The 17,080-nt window shown below is 53.8% G+C and overlaps 1 protein-coding gene across 6 annotated transcripts in view; it reads right to left on the reverse strand.

Moving 5' to 3' along the window:
- The window catches only part of CHD6 (chromodomain helicase DNA binding protein 6), an 80,262-nt gene that overhangs the window by 25,574 nt on the left and 37,608 nt on the right, over positions 1 to 17,080 (reverse strand). For 5 of the 6 annotated variants that reach the window (XM_065754186.1, XM_065754192.1, XM_065754190.1 and 2 more), the window contains 17 exons: positions 14,286 to 14,433; positions 13,698 to 13,847; positions 12,096 to 12,161; positions 11,587 to 11,645; positions 11,130 to 11,247; positions 9,837 to 9,923; positions 9,414 to 9,563; positions 8,995 to 9,116; positions 8,195 to 8,438; positions 7,571 to 7,747; positions 5,612 to 5,755; positions 4,562 to 4,817; positions 3,823 to 4,033; positions 3,266 to 3,461; positions 2,672 to 2,836; positions 1,801 to 1,980; positions 327 to 437 (listed from right to left, as the gene is read on the reverse strand). In XM_065754186.1, coding sequence (XP_065610258.1) covers positions 327 to 437; positions 1,801 to 1,980; positions 2,672 to 2,836; positions 3,266 to 3,461; positions 3,823 to 4,033; positions 4,562 to 4,817; positions 5,612 to 5,755; positions 7,571 to 7,747; positions 8,195 to 8,438; positions 8,995 to 9,116; positions 9,414 to 9,563; positions 9,837 to 9,923; positions 11,130 to 11,247; positions 11,587 to 11,645; positions 12,096 to 12,161; positions 13,698 to 13,847; positions 14,286 to 14,433 — 2,584 coding nt within the window. The remainder of the gene's footprint in view (positions 1 to 326; positions 438 to 1,800; positions 1,981 to 2,671; positions 2,837 to 3,265; positions 3,462 to 3,822; positions 4,034 to 4,561; positions 4,818 to 5,611; positions 5,756 to 7,570; positions 7,748 to 8,194; positions 8,439 to 8,994; positions 9,117 to 9,413; positions 9,564 to 9,836; positions 9,924 to 11,129; positions 11,248 to 11,586; positions 11,646 to 12,095; positions 12,162 to 13,697; positions 13,848 to 14,285; positions 14,434 to 17,080) is intronic. The other variant, XM_065754191.1, reaches the window with a different exon arrangement.

Genomic DNA, 17,080 nt, shown 5'->3' on the forward strand with positions numbered 1-17,080 from the left:
CAGACATAGAGATGAGCTGCTGGATAACCTGGCTTTATTCCTTGCTCCCATCACTAGCCTTAAGGCAGGGCAGTAGGGCTGCAAATGCAGACGGAGAAAGCAGTGACATCATTCAAACCTGTCCCCACTGGCTCCAACAAGGCTGGAGAAGCCCTGGGCAGTGCCCCTCACCCCTATTAGTGTCTGGATTTTAAAGCAGTTTGCTTCTTTCAGAACTTGGAGCTTGAACATGACCTACACAGCCACTGAAGAACCTCTCAGACTCGGGTGAACATGGGGCAATTCTGTACCAGCTGTGGGGCTCACAGGCCATGAGCTGATCTTACCTTTTCATTCTTGGCATCGGTATCAAGCTCTGCTATTTTGGCCCACTTTTGCCAGAAGTTGGGGTCATCTAAGGAGATGTCAGTTCTGTTGCCTGATGCTACAAAGCTGGCCTGAGAGTGAGAGAAGGTGAGTGAACAGGTTAGAACTGTGCTCCCTAGACGTATTTTCCCCAGCAGAGATTCCCAACACATTACACCCTATGTCAACACATGCCAGAGGGCTCTTTGTTCGCTTAAGGAAGCTAAACCTCTCTCCTCTACTGTCCTGCCTGGCCCACTGGAAACAGCCTGGGTTGTGCCACCTGTGAGTGGAGGGAAGCCCAACAGCTCTCTGTACACAGTAGGCAAGCTCATAGCACAGAGCTGGCCCAGTGGGCTCCCTCCTGTGAGCTGGCTGCAGGAGGCTGCCCTGGTGGGGCTATCAGGACCCCATGGCACACAGATCCCCATGGTGTGGCAGCACACAGCTCCTGCCATCATGGAGGCCAGCAGCCACATCCCACCACCTCCCCAGGGGTACTCTGCAGAGCCAGGTCCTGTGGCAGAAGAGTGAGGTGGCTACAGAGATGGGCTGTGATGAAGGTACCACAAAGCTTTCCCACACCACTTGCAGCCTTGGCTTCCACTTGTATTTCTGGTCAGCAAAGCATCATACCAAGGCAGCAGCAGTGTTCAGAATAATAACAGAAACAGTAGGAGATCTGCCCAGATCAGCACTTTCATGGATGAGGTCCACAAAGCTTCTGTAGGCAGCCTGTGCCAAGGTCACATCACACTCACATGAAAGAATTTCTTCCAAATATCTAACTTAAACCTCTCCTCTTCTAGTTTAGAACTATTCCCCCTTGTTCTATCACTCCTTCATGAAGAGTCCCTCCTCAGATTTCCTGTAGGCCTTTAGGTACTGGAAGGCCACACTGAGGTCTTCCACAGCCCTCTCTTCTCTGGGCACAACACCCCCAGCTCCCTCATCCTGCCTCCATAGCAGAGGTGTTCCATCTTTGTGGTCTCCTCTGGACCCACTCCAGCAGCTCCATGTCCTTCTTCTGCCAGAGGCCCCAGAGCTGAATGCAGTACTCACACAAGAACGGGGTCTCACAAGGGCAGAGTAGAGGGAAAAAATCACCTCTGTGTTCTTCTGGTCATGTTTCCTTTGACACAGACCAGGATATGGTTGACTTTCTGGACTGCAAGTGCACACTGCCAAGCTGGCACAGCTCTCAGTTCTCTCAGGCCAGCAGCACCCTCCTCACTGCTGACCTCCCAAGACAAGAGAACCTGCTGCCTCCATGTTCCAACAAGGTCATATTCGTGGGCATGGAGGGACAGGCAGGAGAGCCTGGCATCCAGGCAGACAAAGCTTCAGTCATACACAGGGAAGAGGCCACGTCAACAGAACCGAGCTACACCCACTCAGAACATCCCCTGCTGCCCCAGGAGGCAGTTCCCTTCCCATCCAAAGAGCATGACATACCTTGGCAAAGGTGGAGCCCTTCCCCTCGGACTGGATTGTGATGGTCTGTGTCCTGCGCTGGAGGATCTGGTCAATGTCCTCCTCGCAGAACTTTGATCCTTCATCCTCCTCATCCATGAGAGCACCATAGGCACCTTTTCGAAGCAGGTCCTCCACCTCCATCTTTGAGAGCTGCTGGACCTGCCCAAACACAAGTGCATCACCAACACTGCCAGCTGCTCTGGGCACCAACACTGTGGCAGAAGGCTCTTCTGACCCAGACCTCCTGCTACATGAGTCCACGTCAACCAGACACAGTACCACATGTTCACAAACTTTGTGACAGTGCAGGAGCAGCCTGCCAGGCTGAAAAACAGCAATGTGAGTGTGTGGGACTGGGCTTTCCCTATACAGAAGCAACTTGGAAGTTACTTGCTCTTCTTCCAGAAGTTACCCAGCCTCTTCCTCTCTCCAGTCTGCTTTTCTGCTTTGCACAACACTGCATAGTGCTCACAAAACAGCTCTGCACAGCTGCAATGGGATGGGTGGAATGCTAATATAGCCCACAAACTTTTCTCATGAGGGGCAGCAGAGCTGCCACACAGGCTTTGGCCTCTTTCTCTAGGAGGAGCGGGACAGACAGGCTGGGGATGTTGGCCAATCTGACCGAGCAATGTTGTAGTGTCCATGTGACAGCACCCAGTGCTGCAGAAAGCTGCATAGTCTTAGCCCAGGTGAGAACCTTCCCACCTTGAATCTGAGGATTTCAGCTCCATGTGGGGACACAGCCCTGCACAGCTGCCCAGAGGAAACAGCAGGACAGGATGCATGGGAAGGAGATATACTCTCTGTCAGACTCTCCTGCTGAACCCCACTCTGATAGCCAACCTACCCCATTTGTGCCACCCTTGCGGTTGATGTCCTGCAGCACAGCCTTATCCAGGCCCAGTTTCAGGCTGGCCTTGTCAAACATCTCCCGCTCGTAGGAGTTCCTGGTGATGAGGCGATAGACCTTCACTGCCTTGCTCTGCCCAATCCGGTGGCAGCGAGCTTGAGCCTGGGAGAGAGGAGGGCACAGGCTTAAATGTCACGAGTTCAGCATGACAGAGACAGTTAGGCTTGTGGTACTTCCGTCAGCAATCGCTACTCACCCACCAAAACCATGGTCACCTCCCACCTCCCGGGACACCCCTCACCGAGCACCTGTGGCTGAGATGGAGCAAGAGCCAGACCCAGCACTCTAAGGCAAGGATCAGGTTCAGCCCTTGCCCTCCTCAGCCCCTCCATCACCAGGTATGGGCAAAGTGTTGTCCACCCATACTTTTAGAGCCACAGAGGGATCTCCCCCATGATGCGTGCTGGCTCTCCATGTGCTGCACACTGTATCAGAGCAGCTACACGCTGCTGCCCACACCTCTCCAGCTGGTTGAGGCAATAGGAGCCGTGCTGTGGGACCTGTATGGTCCAGCCTTGCCTGATCCGTTACCTGGAGGTCGTTCTGTGGGTTCCAGTCTGAATCAAAGATGATGCAAGTGTCGGCAGCAGTAAGGTTGATGCCTAGTCCACCCGCCCGTGTGCACAGCAGAAAGACGAAGCGATCTGAGTCAGGCTTGCAGAAGCGGTCGATGGCAGCTTGGCGCAGGTTGCCACGCACCCGCCCATCGATTCGCTCGTAGGTGTACCTGCTCCAAGAGGGAAGAGATGAGAGCAGGGCTGTGGCAGAGCCTGACCTGGCTATAGCTACAAAGCCCTGCTTGCTCCTTCCCACAAGCTGTGTGTGTGCATGCTGTTAGCTTAAACGAGGACCAACTATCTCCATCTGGTCATTGCTAGGACCAGCCCTGGGCAACACAGAATGCCCAGGTCAGATTGCCCAGATTTGGAGCCTCTGCACCCATCAGTGGCAAGTCGTAACTCAGATCCTTCTGTACATGGGAAGAGAATGACAAAATCCCCACCCTGGGCTTTTTCCACTCCACTATCTACAGTGCAGGATAGATATGACTTGGAGGAGCTGTAGTGAATGCTGAAGTTTGTACTAACCGCCTCTGAATGAGATAGTCTTCCAGGATGTCAAGGCAGCGCACCATCTGGGAGAAGATGAGCACCTTGTGCCCACCAGCAATCAGCTTGGGAAGCAGCTTGTCGATGAGCACCAGTTTCCCAGCTGCCTGGATCATTGCCTGCAGCTGGAAGTCTGCTGCCTCTGGGCTGTGTGTTTTACGGAAGTCTTCCAGGATCTTCTCCTCTGCCCCTGCCAGGTAAGAATGGATCACAGATTCATAGAAAGGCCTGGGCTGAAAAGGACCTTAAAGGTCATCTAGTTCCAACCCCAAGGAGTGAGAGCTCTTGGTCAGGCTGGCAGTGCAGTCGATTCCAGCTTCCTCTCTAGGGCAACAGCAAGCCACCATGCAAGGAACAGAATCCACGCAGTGACTTGATCTAGGGAGGCTGGCTAGAGATCTCCAAAAGCTCCTCCTCCACTCTGACTCTACTCCTTCAGGGCTTGCCCCAGCTCTTGTCAGGACATGTCACATTGGAATGCTAAAGAGGACTCCACTCTAAAATGTCCCTGAAACAGCTGTACACAGAGAGCCTGGTAGGACCCTGCGGCTGGCAGTGCCCACCAGCAGGCAGCACTGCAGGGGAGCTGGGCTGCCCACGAGGGCACCAAGGCAGATCACTGCAGGCAGAAGGCCAGAGCTGAGTGAGCCCTAAGGGTAACAACAAGTAAACGCTGTGCTGAGACCCAACCCCCACACCACCAGTGCACAGCCCTCACCATTAATGAGATATGGGTGATTGCAGCACTTCCGCAGCTCCATCATGGTGTTGATGAGATTGGGCATATTGTGCTGGTTGGCACCCTTGGACAGAAAGGAGAAGTTCTTCTCCAAAATGGCCCGGTAGTATTTCTTTTGTATGTTGGTCAGCTCCACCTCAATGATGGTCTCCTGCTTGGGTGCCAGATTCTTCTCTACATCATCTTTCAGCCGTCGCAGCATCATGGGTTTCAGGATGGACTGCAGTTTCTTCACCTGCCAGAGCAAGAAAAGAGATTCACTGCCCCCCCTGCATGGCAAGCACATGGTGACAACAGTAGAGAGGCCAGCATCACTGGAGCCTCTTCAGGCTGGAAACTCACTATATACAGCCCTGAAACAGCTGCTCTGACAAACAGGATTCCTTTAGGAACTGGCTTCCCTGCAGCAGGCAAATGAATGGGCCATGAACTCTGCACAGTTCTGCTGCAGGCAGCCTTGGATATATGTGTCTGCTGCAGGAGAGCCAGAGGCTTCCATCACAGCTGCTGGGTGCTCCACGTGTCTATGCCCGCTCCCCTACAATGATATCTTTTGCAATCTTCACTTAAGCTAGACATTCATAGAACAGTGAAGCAACCCAGGGTACTGTGCTGCTCCCAATGACCCATGCCCAAGGGTATTTTTGGAGGACGGTTCTCCAGGGGAGTCAGACAGAGTGACAGACATGTGGACTTACTGACTTAGCTACTCTCCCTACACTCCTGCTGGACAGACAAGATGGGAAAGGTGGGTGCACTGAGCTGCCCAAGCAAGCAAGGGCCAGTGGGGAGCTAGAAAGGGAGCAGACACTGCCCCTGTCATGGCAGGTCTCCCCTCTCCAAAGCAGCACTGGCCTACGGCTTCTGTCATAGTTTTGCTTTTCCTGGCTGAGTCCAGGACCTACAAGTGCAGCGCTGCACCTTGCAAAGAGCAGATCTTTAAAGGGTGGTGTTCATTTCCACAAAGTCTGTGTGTGCCAGCTGCTCCAGTGACCTGCACTAAGTCACCAGCCTCTCTCTTCTAGGTACCTGCTCTTCTGTCTTCAGGTCCCCAAACTCCTCCAGGAAGGCTGTCTCTGAGGGAAACTGTTGTGGCTCCAGGAAATTCAAGAGGCTAAAGAGCTCCTCCACTGAGTTCTGCAGGGGTGTGCCTGTCAGCAGCACCTTGTGTTCCTGGGTGTACACAGAAAACAGGTTGAAGGCTGACCCGCTGGTTAGGTCCAAAGGGCCACAAGATCACAATGTTCATCATCTTCCAGCCCCAGAAGAGCACTGTGTGACCTAGAGGCAAAGGAACCCCCAGAGCGGCTCCTTGGCCACAGCACTGACCCAGCTGCTGTCTTGTGGCTCCCAGGATGTTTCCCAGGATGTGCAGCAAAAATGGCCAACACTGAGACCCCCATGCTGCCCCCATGACTCAGCCTTGCCTTGGCATGAGCCCCTCAGTAGGGCTGTGTTGGCACGCAGACAGGAATGCTGACAAAGCCCAAGACCCCATGCATTTAAGGGCAAGATTTTTTCTGTCAGACCAGAGCACTGCCTCCCAGGGCTTACCAGCTGCTCTGTCTCAGCTTTGCCAGAGACCCGGACACCCACTCACTGCTCAGGTTAATCTTCCTGCTAGACCTAAAGCAGGCACCATCTCAAGAGTCACCTGCTATGAAAGAAGGGCAAATGGTTGGGAGGTTGCCATGGGACTCGTGCAAAGGAAGGTGACTGTTATGAAGGCAGGACAGCAGCATTCCCTCCTAGCCCCACAAGAGTCAAGGGGAGACAGCCAAGGTCGTGGGGAGACAGCAGGGATTTGGGGAACAATGGAGACAAGAGACCAATAATTTCTGGAGCTTGATGCAGCTACAGTGTGATTCAGCTGGGTAGGCTTAGGTCATAGAATGGCTTAGGTTGGAGGGGACCTTAATGATCATCTAGTTCCAACCCCCTGCCACAGGCAGGACTGCCTACCACCAGATCCCACTGACCAGGATCCTACCCAACCTTGAATGCCTCCAGAGATGGGGCACTCACAACCTCCCAGGGCAACATGTTCCAGTGCCTCATACTCCCCTGAGCAAAAAATTTCCCCAGACATCTAATCTAAATCTCCCCTCTTTTAATTTAAAGCCATTCTCCCTTGTCCTATCACTATCAGACTATTTAAGAAGTCGGCCTCCTCCTGCTTGTAAGCTCCCTTCAAGTATGGCAGGCCATGATGCCGTCTCCCTGGACCCTTCTCTTCTCCAAGTTGAACAAACCCAACTCCCTCTGCCTATCCTCATAGGAGAGGTGCTCCAGCTCTCTGATCATCTTCGCAGCCCTCCTTCTGGACCTACTTCAACAGCTCCACAGCCCTCCTGTGCTGGGAGTCCCAGGCCTGGACACAGTATTTCAGATGGGGCCAATACACCTGATGGCCCTCTGCTCAACGAACAGCTGTGAAGGAGGTGAACATCCAAATCTACTTCCCTGAGCAGCTCACTGACCAGAACACGCAGTCCTGCACCACTATCCCTGGCACATACTATTCCCATGTTTGCGAAGAATTAAGAGAACGCCTTCAATATGGCAGTCCTGCTCACTGCAGGGTACAAGGTACACCACAGCCGAAGGATGCTGCACACAGCTGCTCAGCCACCACCTCTGTGTGCTGAAGCAGCCCAAAGCTGCGCTGTGTGGCCAGCTAGTGCTCTGCCAGGGAGTGCAGGCAGATGGAAGGACATAGAAGGAGTTGTCTAGGTGTGGGTTAGTATTCCACTTCAGCAAAAGGAATATTGCAATGCATACAGGTCACCAGTTCCCCATCCATCAAAGGGTCCTCCATCACTAGTGCTGCTTTAGCAACTCAGTGACTCCCAGAGAGCCCCCCCTCTGAGACAGGGAGATCTCAGCTCTGGCCCTGGGACTAAGCAGCTGGCACAGGCATTTATTGCCTGTCATTAGCCACCTCTGGCCCACCCTACTCTCATATGAACCCGAGCAGGACGTGCTCACCAGGGCCATAAGTTTCAGCCCCTCCAGCAGCTTGCAGTTCCTGTTCTTCAGGCGATGTGCCTCATCAATGACCACGCAGCGCCACTGGATCTTCTTCAGCTCTGGGCAGTCAGCAAGGATCATCTCAAAGGTGGTGATAACCACCTGGAACTTGAAGATCCCAGGGAGAGGGTTGCCCTAGGGAAATATAAACCATATGCAGTGCTTGACTTCTGCAGGGCAGCAGGACACTGTCACACATCCTGGCGGCCCACAGAAGCTGGCCACCATAACAATGTTAGTATCTGAACTCTACTTGGGATTCTCCCACATTCACCTCCCTCAAGCAGTGGGCAGGTTCCTGCAAGCCTCCATGCTGGCTGCAGTCTGCATGTCACCAAACCAGGCACCGCTTCACGGCAAAAATTCAGGCCTGGACAAGAGCTGCGGCTGTGACTCAGACTATTTTCCCCTTTCTGTTTGAATTGGGTCTTTTCTTCACTCATATACAGTGCACCCTGAGCCCATGCCACCAGAGGGGTCCTTAAAAGATCACCATAAGCCCCATGTACAACTCAGTGCTTCCCCAGAAAAGAAAGGCAGAACTGGAGGACACATCCTGGGAGTGCTGTGTGCATCAGTCACCTGTGTGTCCCTGTACACCATCTCATACTGTTGGATCATCTGCCGGCTGATCTGGCTGCCGTGGTACACGATGGCATTCATCTCTGTCCAGGTACGAAACTCCCTCTCCCAGTTAGTGATGGTGGAGAGGGGAGCGATGATGAGGAAGGGGCCATGGATGCCCATCAGGAAGATTTCTGAGAGGAAGGTGATTGACTGGATTGTCTTCCCCAGCCCCATCTCATCAGCCAGGATGCAGTTCTTCCTGCAGATATGGGCAAGGACAGGTTAACGTGGCCCACAGGGGCAGGAACCACCCTGTCACTAGCCCTTCGATGTGATGTCAGGCGTGTCACCTCCATGCACACCTGACTCCGTGGTGTGGGGGACATCAGGTCAGTGGCCCATACTGGTCTGGGTAAGCCAGACCATCCAACCTCTTCCAGATGATGGACTTGAAGTTAGTGTGAAAGAAGCTGCCTTTTGGGTGCACTCTAGCTTGTGAACAACACCTGCCGATGGTGAGAACATGCATACTTCTGCATTCCTGCCACAAAAATGGGTCATCAGAAGCCTGACCAATACCAAAAATCAGCTGTACTTTAGACCCATAGCTAAGCCCATAATACCACTACAGAGAAACATTCTTAAAGACTCAACTGCAAGGCTAGCACAGACACAGCTGCTGTGGCCACTGCCCATCAGCTCCAGCACTGTCAGCTTTCAGCAGCTGCTGTCAGGCCCCTGCATGTCAGCTCTGCTCCTGCAAAGGCAACTGCCAGTGCCCTTCATGGGACTTCAGCACTCCAGCCCCTCCTCACCTGTTATACCAGTTAAAGAGCAGCCAGTTCATTCCCTCCAGCTGATACTCCCGCAGCTGGTTGCTATTCTTATACTCTCGGGACTTCTCCAGCTTTTGCCAGGACTCAGATGCTGGGCGCTCCTTGGAGGAGAGAGCAGGAGCAAGATTCATGGAGAGGAAAAGGCAAACATCCAGTGTAACCAGCCCCTGATTTTGGGACTGTTCACCAGGACAATGCTTCAGTCATACAGCACATTCAAAGTCAGGTCCTGGCTTCTGGATCCCACCCGCAAACCCCACTAGCTAACAACTCCAGAGGGGAGGAGACGAGGCTTGCACTGAAGTAGCAGGGATAAGAAGGTGACCACTGTTGGACCCTGGCAAAACACAGACAGCCCCTTCCTGCCCAGGGCAGCAGTTGCCAGCTGGGTACGTTACCTCTGGGTACGTTACCATGTGCTTGATTTCTGGAGGGATTTGGAGGGCTTCAAACTCTTTAATCTTCCCTGGGTCGACATCCTCCTCCAGCTCCCAGGTGCTCTCCTCGTAGGGCAGTGAGCACCACTTCACCAGATAGTGTGTCACCTCCTGCAGCACATAGAGAGGCTTGTAGGCCAATGCAGGGCTCACAGCTGCTCAGCCCCAGAGCACGGGAACAGGCTGCAAGTGAGACTGAGTCACTGCAATGCTCAGTGGCCCTTGTATTACCCCACTGCTAGAGGGCCCCCAGAAGTACGGTTTGAGCTGTGCAAAGCTGGAAAGGCAAGTTGATGAGAGATGACATTGATGTATGGGCAGGATCAAGCTTGCCTGCTGAACCTCCCTCCCTCTTTGAGATAGGTGAGGGATGCAGCCACTTACCTCTCCAGTGTCAGGGTCCTTTGTGTGAGCCACCTCCAGAATTCGATCCACCTCCACATAGTCCGGGTTAAACAAATCCTCATCAGGCTGTGACAGCAAAAGGAGAGGTAAGTTCAAGGTGATTCAAGGGTTAAACAGATGGTGGGCATGAAAAAACAACTGTGGGACATCTGTCCCCAGCATGCTGCTTGCTGTGTGCAGCACACCAAGTGCCCATGGACCCAGGTACGTGACATCTGTCTCTGGGCAGGGAGGATGCAGAAGCCCCGCAGAAGGCAAAGCTCTTGCTTTGGAGCAGCTGCTGGCCCTGTGCTGCCCTTGCTGGGAGGCAGAACTGTCCACTCCAGCCCATCTGGCCCTGAGGCACAAAGACTTGAACTGTATGCTCCAGCTTATATACAGCATTCAGAGCTGCAACTGCCACAGACCAGAACCACCCAAAGCACCACCTGGGTCTCTGCAGCTGTCCCCTCAGATCCCAATTCCTCTACAGGAGATGGCACTTTGCTCCCTCCACCTCTCTTCTTCCCCACTTTCAACTCAGCAGACACCAGCAGCAACTGCGCAGGAAGCAAGGGCTTTCTCTCGTGTCAGAAAAGCCCAGGGATGAGTGGGCTTCAGAGCAGCAGTTGGCCTTGGAGAGAGGTGTCTAGGGCTTGGGACTGAGAAAAAGACTTCTATGTTTACAGCTCCCCAAGCAGGAAAGAGCAGATTCTCTTTGTTAAACTGTCATTGGAACAATGCATCAACATAGGCTTTTTCTTTGCATCCTGGAAAAGACCCAGACTCAGGAATGAGAAATTTGACACATACCCCTGGGATAGCAATTATATCCATGAAGAAATGTTCAAAGCCTACCAGCCCAGTTTACATTTCCAAGGGGCAGTTCTAGGAGATCCAACAACTGTCTTTGGAACATCACAATAAATGATAGAACACCTTCTGTATTAAACAAGATTAATCCATCTATACAGCAAAGCAGGCAGCAGTGGCCCTATGCCCAGGTATTTCTAGGTCTCTCTCTCCTCTGCTCCACAACGAGCATCTCCACTCCACCACAAGAAGGCACATTCCCCAAATGAACACAGAAAGCACCATCAGCACTACGTGCTGCCTTCCTTCCCACTGAGCAATGCTTCCAGGGTTGGCAGTGACCAGCAAAGGCCATCTGTCAACCTGCCCATAGGTCCTCTGGTGACACCAGGGGTGTTCATAGCAGTCACTTGCTCAGCCACATCTCTGGCCCAGCTGTGCCAGGGAAGAGAATGGCTGCCTGCTGCACTCAGCTCTCACCTCTGTAAAAATATGCTTCATCTGAGCCTGCTTGTTTCGGAAGCGCTTTATTTTCTGGGATATCCTGGGGTCTTTCTCCAGCTCCTCCAGAGTTGCCCACTTACAGTGCAGGTAGGAGCTGCAGAGGGAAAACATCAACAAAACGTGACCAGAGAGGCCCTAGGGCAATTATCCTATTTACCATGCAGTCAAGCCCACAGAATCCCAAGACCCACAGAATACCCAGCTCATATCTCGCCACATGGGGCCCCAGACCAGACAAAGTCCTGGACAAGACTGAGCACTGCAGTTGCAGTGGCTACTTTGCTCCCCAGAGCCCAGGCCTGGCTTGGGAGGGCAGCAGCAGCAAGATCAGAGCTGCAGCTGGGGCTGAGACAGAAGTGAGAGCACACAGATCACACTCCTGCACATGGAGTGTGCACCACTGCAGCACAGAGCACCACAACGCTGCACGTACAAGTTCCTGTACTTGACGTAGAACTCCTCCATCTCAAACGTCAGGCCTCCAGGATGAGTCTGAAACCAAGGGAAGGAAAGTTAGTGGCATCCAGAGCCTGTGCAGAATATAAAGGGGTGCAACCTTGGCCATGGGCCCCAGGCAGCATGAGTCTCACAAACAGTGACGATGGTGAAGTGTGGCGTGGTGCCTGCTCTGAGGCTCAATGGCCCTGAGGAGCATGGTGCAAGACCACCCTTGAGGATGAGGGACTCAAACACCTGGAGACCAGTCCAGGTCTGAATCCTCTCCAGAGGCTGCCCGGTGCCCAGGACAGAAGAAGCACTACACTAATCCCCTGCCCAGGGAGGTGACAGTTTGGGTATGCTCTGCCAGCACCCTGAAAGGCACGGGTGAGAGAATAGCACAGACTGCTGCTACATCTACTGTGCCTGATGCACGAAGTCAGCCAGGTTTTCTCCATCCTCTGCCCAGGGACCTCCAGCCCCTCTGTCATCTTTGCCACTCACCTCCTTCTGCACCATCCTGGAGGCAAGGATCTTCTCAATGATATTGGCATCATCCTCAGGAGGCTCCTGGGGACAGTGGAAGGAGAGCAGAGAGCTGTTTTCCCAGCTTGGCCTCTGGCACCACCCTACCACAGAGCAGTTGCATTTCTTCTGCCAGCTCACCAGTCCAGAAAAGTGGAGGAAGCTTGAGAGCTTCTCTGCCAAGACTCGCAGAGGGGAAGGAAGGTGCACCCTCCATCACTGCCACCTTCCCACGGCCACAGCACATGCAAGGGGACAGGACAAGGGAGGCTTTGAGCCTACTGTGAAAAAATCCCCCCTGAGGATGCAGAGACCTTCTGATGGCCACCATAGGCACCCACTCCACAAACTTGTGCTGGAGGTGATTCAAACACTGTCCTGCCCTCAGCCCCACACCGGCAGTTGCAAAACAAGGAGGGAGCCTCAGGCCCTCCCTGTGACTCTCCGAGGCACAGGATCCAGGGAGGAAAGCTGCAACCTCAGGCCACAGGAAGAGCAGCTCTGGGGCCACAGGGCTCCCTTCTTTCCTGCTGCCTGGTGCCAATCCTGGTGCCAGGAGCAGCCACAGCCAGGCCTTGCCAAGCCTGTTGGCAAGAGCCCAGAGCAGGTCCTCAGCTCAGTCTGGTCACAACACCTGCCTTCACAGCTCATCTGGTGCTGGGCATATCGAAGTGGGTGAAAAGAGAAGCAAAGAGAAACAGGCTTGCAGCATGGACACCTTACAAAGGTAATCTATTACCAATGGCTGTTATGAAAATCTCACTTGATAAGTTCACTGGTGGGAGCCCAGCGAGGACATGGCCCCAAGCAGCTGCTGAAGGAAAGGGCAACACATCCTGAGGGTGCCTGGCAGCCCTCCAGACAGAGCTGGGGCACCGGGCCAGGTCTTACTGGCTCAGCAACAGTCTGGCTAAGGTCCACAATAAAACCTTGATAAAAGGGATTACAGAGGGACACAACAGCATCAGGAGAACAATTAGTGACTGTTATTAATATCTGGCAGCTCTGTCAGTGACCACAGAAAGGCAGTGAGCTGCAGGCATGTGGTGCACACATCAGAAGGAACGAGGAACAAGATCAGTGGGCAGAGGAGGAAGGTCAGTGAGCTTCATACCATGCTGACTCCAGTTGGTCCCTGCCACACTGCCCATGTCCTTCCATGCTGCCCAGCAGAGGTTTGTGGCAAGTGTCACGCTGGGCATTTCTCAATCAGGACTAATGAAGAGTGGCAACTTGTGCAGAAAACAATCATCTGGCACCCACAAAGCCTTTGGTTGTCAGCTAAAATACTAGGTTAACCTCAAGGGCAAGAGCTACAGAGACAGGAGTCAAAGGCAGGCACAGGCAGTGGGGTGGTCATGCGTTCAGGGACACCTCCAACTACATGACATGTCCCAGTCCTTACTCTCACAGCAGGAGGATCTTACCCATCCCGCTGTGCACTCAGACCTCCTGCTGGCACAATCCTACATGCACACTGCTTCTCCATCCTTGTACAGGGATCCTATACTTCCTCAAATCCCACAGTGATGCCCTGGGGACACCCTGACACACAGGAAGCCCCACCACCACCGTCCCTACCTCTGCCTGCCAAGCCAAAGTGGAGGCGGAAAGTGCGGAGGTTCGCCCAGCTCCGAGCACAGCTATCGTCTCGCCGTCATCATCCACCACCTTGAAGTCCAAGTCCTCATTGTACTTCCTCCTCTTCACCTGCCGGCCAGAGCGGCGTTTCTGTGTATGGGATGAAAGAGGTAGACACAGGGAGATGGGCAGCTCAAGTACCATCCCTCCTGGATGGGAGCCTGAGGAGAGAGAGCCCCAGGGCTGCCTGTTCTCCAGACCATGCATCGGCTGCACAGGTGGGGTGGAGGTGTGGGAAAGAACAGGCCTCCATGGGATGTAAGCCCCTGCACTGCTGCCACAGGTAGAGCAGCTGCCATCAGTGAGGCCTCCAGTAGTGCCTTGGAGCAGAGCACCTGGCCTGCATGGTGCTGCTGGCCACAAGGCCATATGCAGCAGAGCCCTGCAGAAATGCTCCCCAGCCTTCCCGTGCCATCGTGGGGAGGTGTAGTAGCAGATGGCACAGAGGACAGTGCCCCCAACTCTTTTTCCACTAAGATGCAGCTGGGATTTCCCCAGCCAGTTGCCAGCCAAGGGTTTTGGCCATACCTGGCTGTCAGCCGACTCCGCAGACTCCTCAGGGCTCTGCACTGATGGGCTCAGAAGATCCTGATCTAAATCCAAGCTGTCCACTGGGATCTCATTTTTCCTCTTTCCTTTCTTCTTCTTCTCTACAGGAGTAGGCCCCTGTTCCTTGCTGCCAGGACAGACCAACAGTTAGACCTTGCTCCTTAACGTCAGGACAGACTGATGGTCAGACACTGTTTTGGGGTTCTGTGAGGAGCCAGCAGGAACCCGCACTAGGCTCTGCTCTAGGCTCCTCTTCCCTCTTCTCCCAAGGGCAGCATGGGTCTCCCAGCCCCCCCCCCAGCACTGGGCATATCAGCACAGCCAGCAATGCTGGCAGTTTGACCTTCTCTTTGATCACCATCAGATTATTTCCAGCTCATTCCAGCACACCAGGACAAAAGGGCCCAACTGCACAGCCTGGTGCAGGGCAGCAGGGGGCTGGGGGCTCCCCTGACCTGGGGAGCAGCACCACAAGGGCTGCTGGAAAAGGGGTTCAGCTCACTGCCAGTCTGCACAGCTCCTGGAGCACGAGAGCCAGGCTGAATGCTGTGACAGAGGTGGGGCAAGGAGCAAGGAGAAGCACCTCCCCACCCAGCTAGGGAGCACAGGTGTCCTTACCCACCGCAACAAACACTGCTAAGGGAAAGACATCCAGGAGCTGGTCCCTGTCCCCAGGCTGAGCAAGAAGCCCAGGAGCAGAGCTGTCTACTGCTCTTTCCAGCAGCCTCCCCACATCCAAGACTTGCACGGCTGCAGAGAACAGTCAGTTTCAAAGCCCCATTGAGATTTTGTCCCCATTTTGTGAGACAATCATGCTTGCCTGGGGCCATCATAAGCCACACAGTTAAAAATCTGTTGTTCAGGCCAAATTTGACCTGGTTGTGTAGCAGTGGTTCAATTAGAGGGCCTGAAAATGCATGGAGAGCACTGCTTCCACCCGAGCAATAACTCCCAAGATATTGATTTGCAAGTCACAATTAACAATTGCTTCATTCATGAGCCAGTAGTTGGCTGTGATTAGAAATAATTTAGAAGAAATTACGCCACCATTATCTGCCACTTAGAGGACTCCCAGCAATCATTCCCTTCATGCAGAGCGCCCATCTCACCAGTGGCCCTGTGCCCCGAGTCCCCAGCCCTCCCCATGGCGGGGAGCAGGCTCTGTATTCCACCTTGGGGTGTCCGCACCCAGCGCCTGCTCCTGCTTCACATGGGTTCCTTCTCTGGCTGCTGAACCAAAGGCAAAGCAATCATCAGAGAGGCTCATAATGGGCCCTGCCTTGCCTTCTGCAGCAGAGACAGTGGGCCCTGGACTGCAGCTGGAGTAACCCCACCACATCCCCCTGCCCAGTCAGTCAGACCAGTGCCACGGCGGGCAGGTCATGCTGTCACAAGCTGCCTTTAGCACTGTGTGAAGGCGCTGCTGGCAACCAAGGGAACTGCCATGTGGCAGCAGGCTCCTGGACAACAGCTGGGCCCTGGCTTCTGAGGTCTGCTCTTTCCCAAGCCTCCCCTCTGCTGGCCTGGACCCCAAGGTTCCACCATGGGGTGGATGTGTGTGAACCACCCACAGCAGCAGAGGCGGCACTAGAAAAGGCTGCCAGCTGCATCCTTCATCTCTGGCAAAGGTTGAAACAAGCTGCCTTCAAGGCCTCCAGTTCAGCCTCCTGCCAAGAAAGGCCACATCAGCCCTGTGTGCAGGGCACAAGGCCAGGCTGGGCTTGATGCCAGGCTGGGGGCTCTGGGAGAGCCGTGTGCTCACCCCTCCTGCAGGACATGGTGACAGTACTGCCTGGCTGGCCCATGGGCCACACCGAGCAAACAGAAATCCTGCTCTTTTAAACTGCAGAGTTAGGAGCAGGTGCTGACCCTGCAGGTGCTCTGAGATTGAGACTGCAGTTTGTCCTTCCTAGGAACAGCATGATCCTTCTGGGCCACCTCTGTGTGTGCCTCATCTTCCTCTTCCTTCCCACTCTGCTTCAGCCCTGCTCTTTAGCACTGACCTCTTTGCTCTAGGGCACTCTCTGCTTGACCTGTCATCCCCATCTCACCAGCCCATGATACAGGGCCAGGCATCACTTGTGTGCAGAGCACTGGGTTCGAGGAAGAGCAGAAGTGGCAGCACTGTGCAGCTCAGCTGTGGGTGCTCCACCAGGGGCAGAGCCCAGCTCTCAACTACTCAGCTCCCCACTAGCCTGCTGTGGTAGCTCTGTTGCCCCATACAATCCACCCGAGCCCTGGGCATGGCCTACCTAGCACAGCCTCTCCTCCAGCCATAAGCGAGCTACAAAGGAGCTAGAGCCTCTGGGGCAGGGAAGATCAGGGGCTCCATCCCATCCTGCACACAAACAGCAGTGGCAGGAGGGAGGCGGGTGGGTGGATGCAGTGGACTCTGGGAAGCCCATTCTGGTGACTGTTTCCAGGAATGCTCCTTCAAGCAGCTCTACCAAACTGATGTCTTCCAACAAAGAAAGGTTTTGATGAAAAAATCCAAGCTGGAACCTCTACTGATCTCATTTCTATGAGAAATAGAAATAAAAATAGGCACAAATACATTCATCCTATGGGTTATTTACAACACATGAGGAGGACCCAGCTCCAATCAATAAGCCAGCCTTGTACAGGACTCTCCAAAAACACTGCAAGTCCTTGACAGTAAATAAAATGATGCCAGTTGTGACCAGCTCTACTATCTGCACACATTCCCAATTAAAAAGAAATCAGAGCTCCTCTTCTGGCCAATGATGTTAATTAATAGGATGAGGAATTACCAG

This window comes from Cyrtonyx montezumae, unplaced genomic scaffold (assembly GCF_038088225.1).
Source record: "Cyrtonyx montezumae isolate F1298 unplaced genomic scaffold, pur_monq_1.0 scaffold_9, whole genome shotgun sequence".
Classification (NCBI taxonomy): domain Eukaryota; kingdom Metazoa; phylum Chordata; class Aves; order Galliformes; family Odontophoridae; genus Cyrtonyx; species Cyrtonyx montezumae.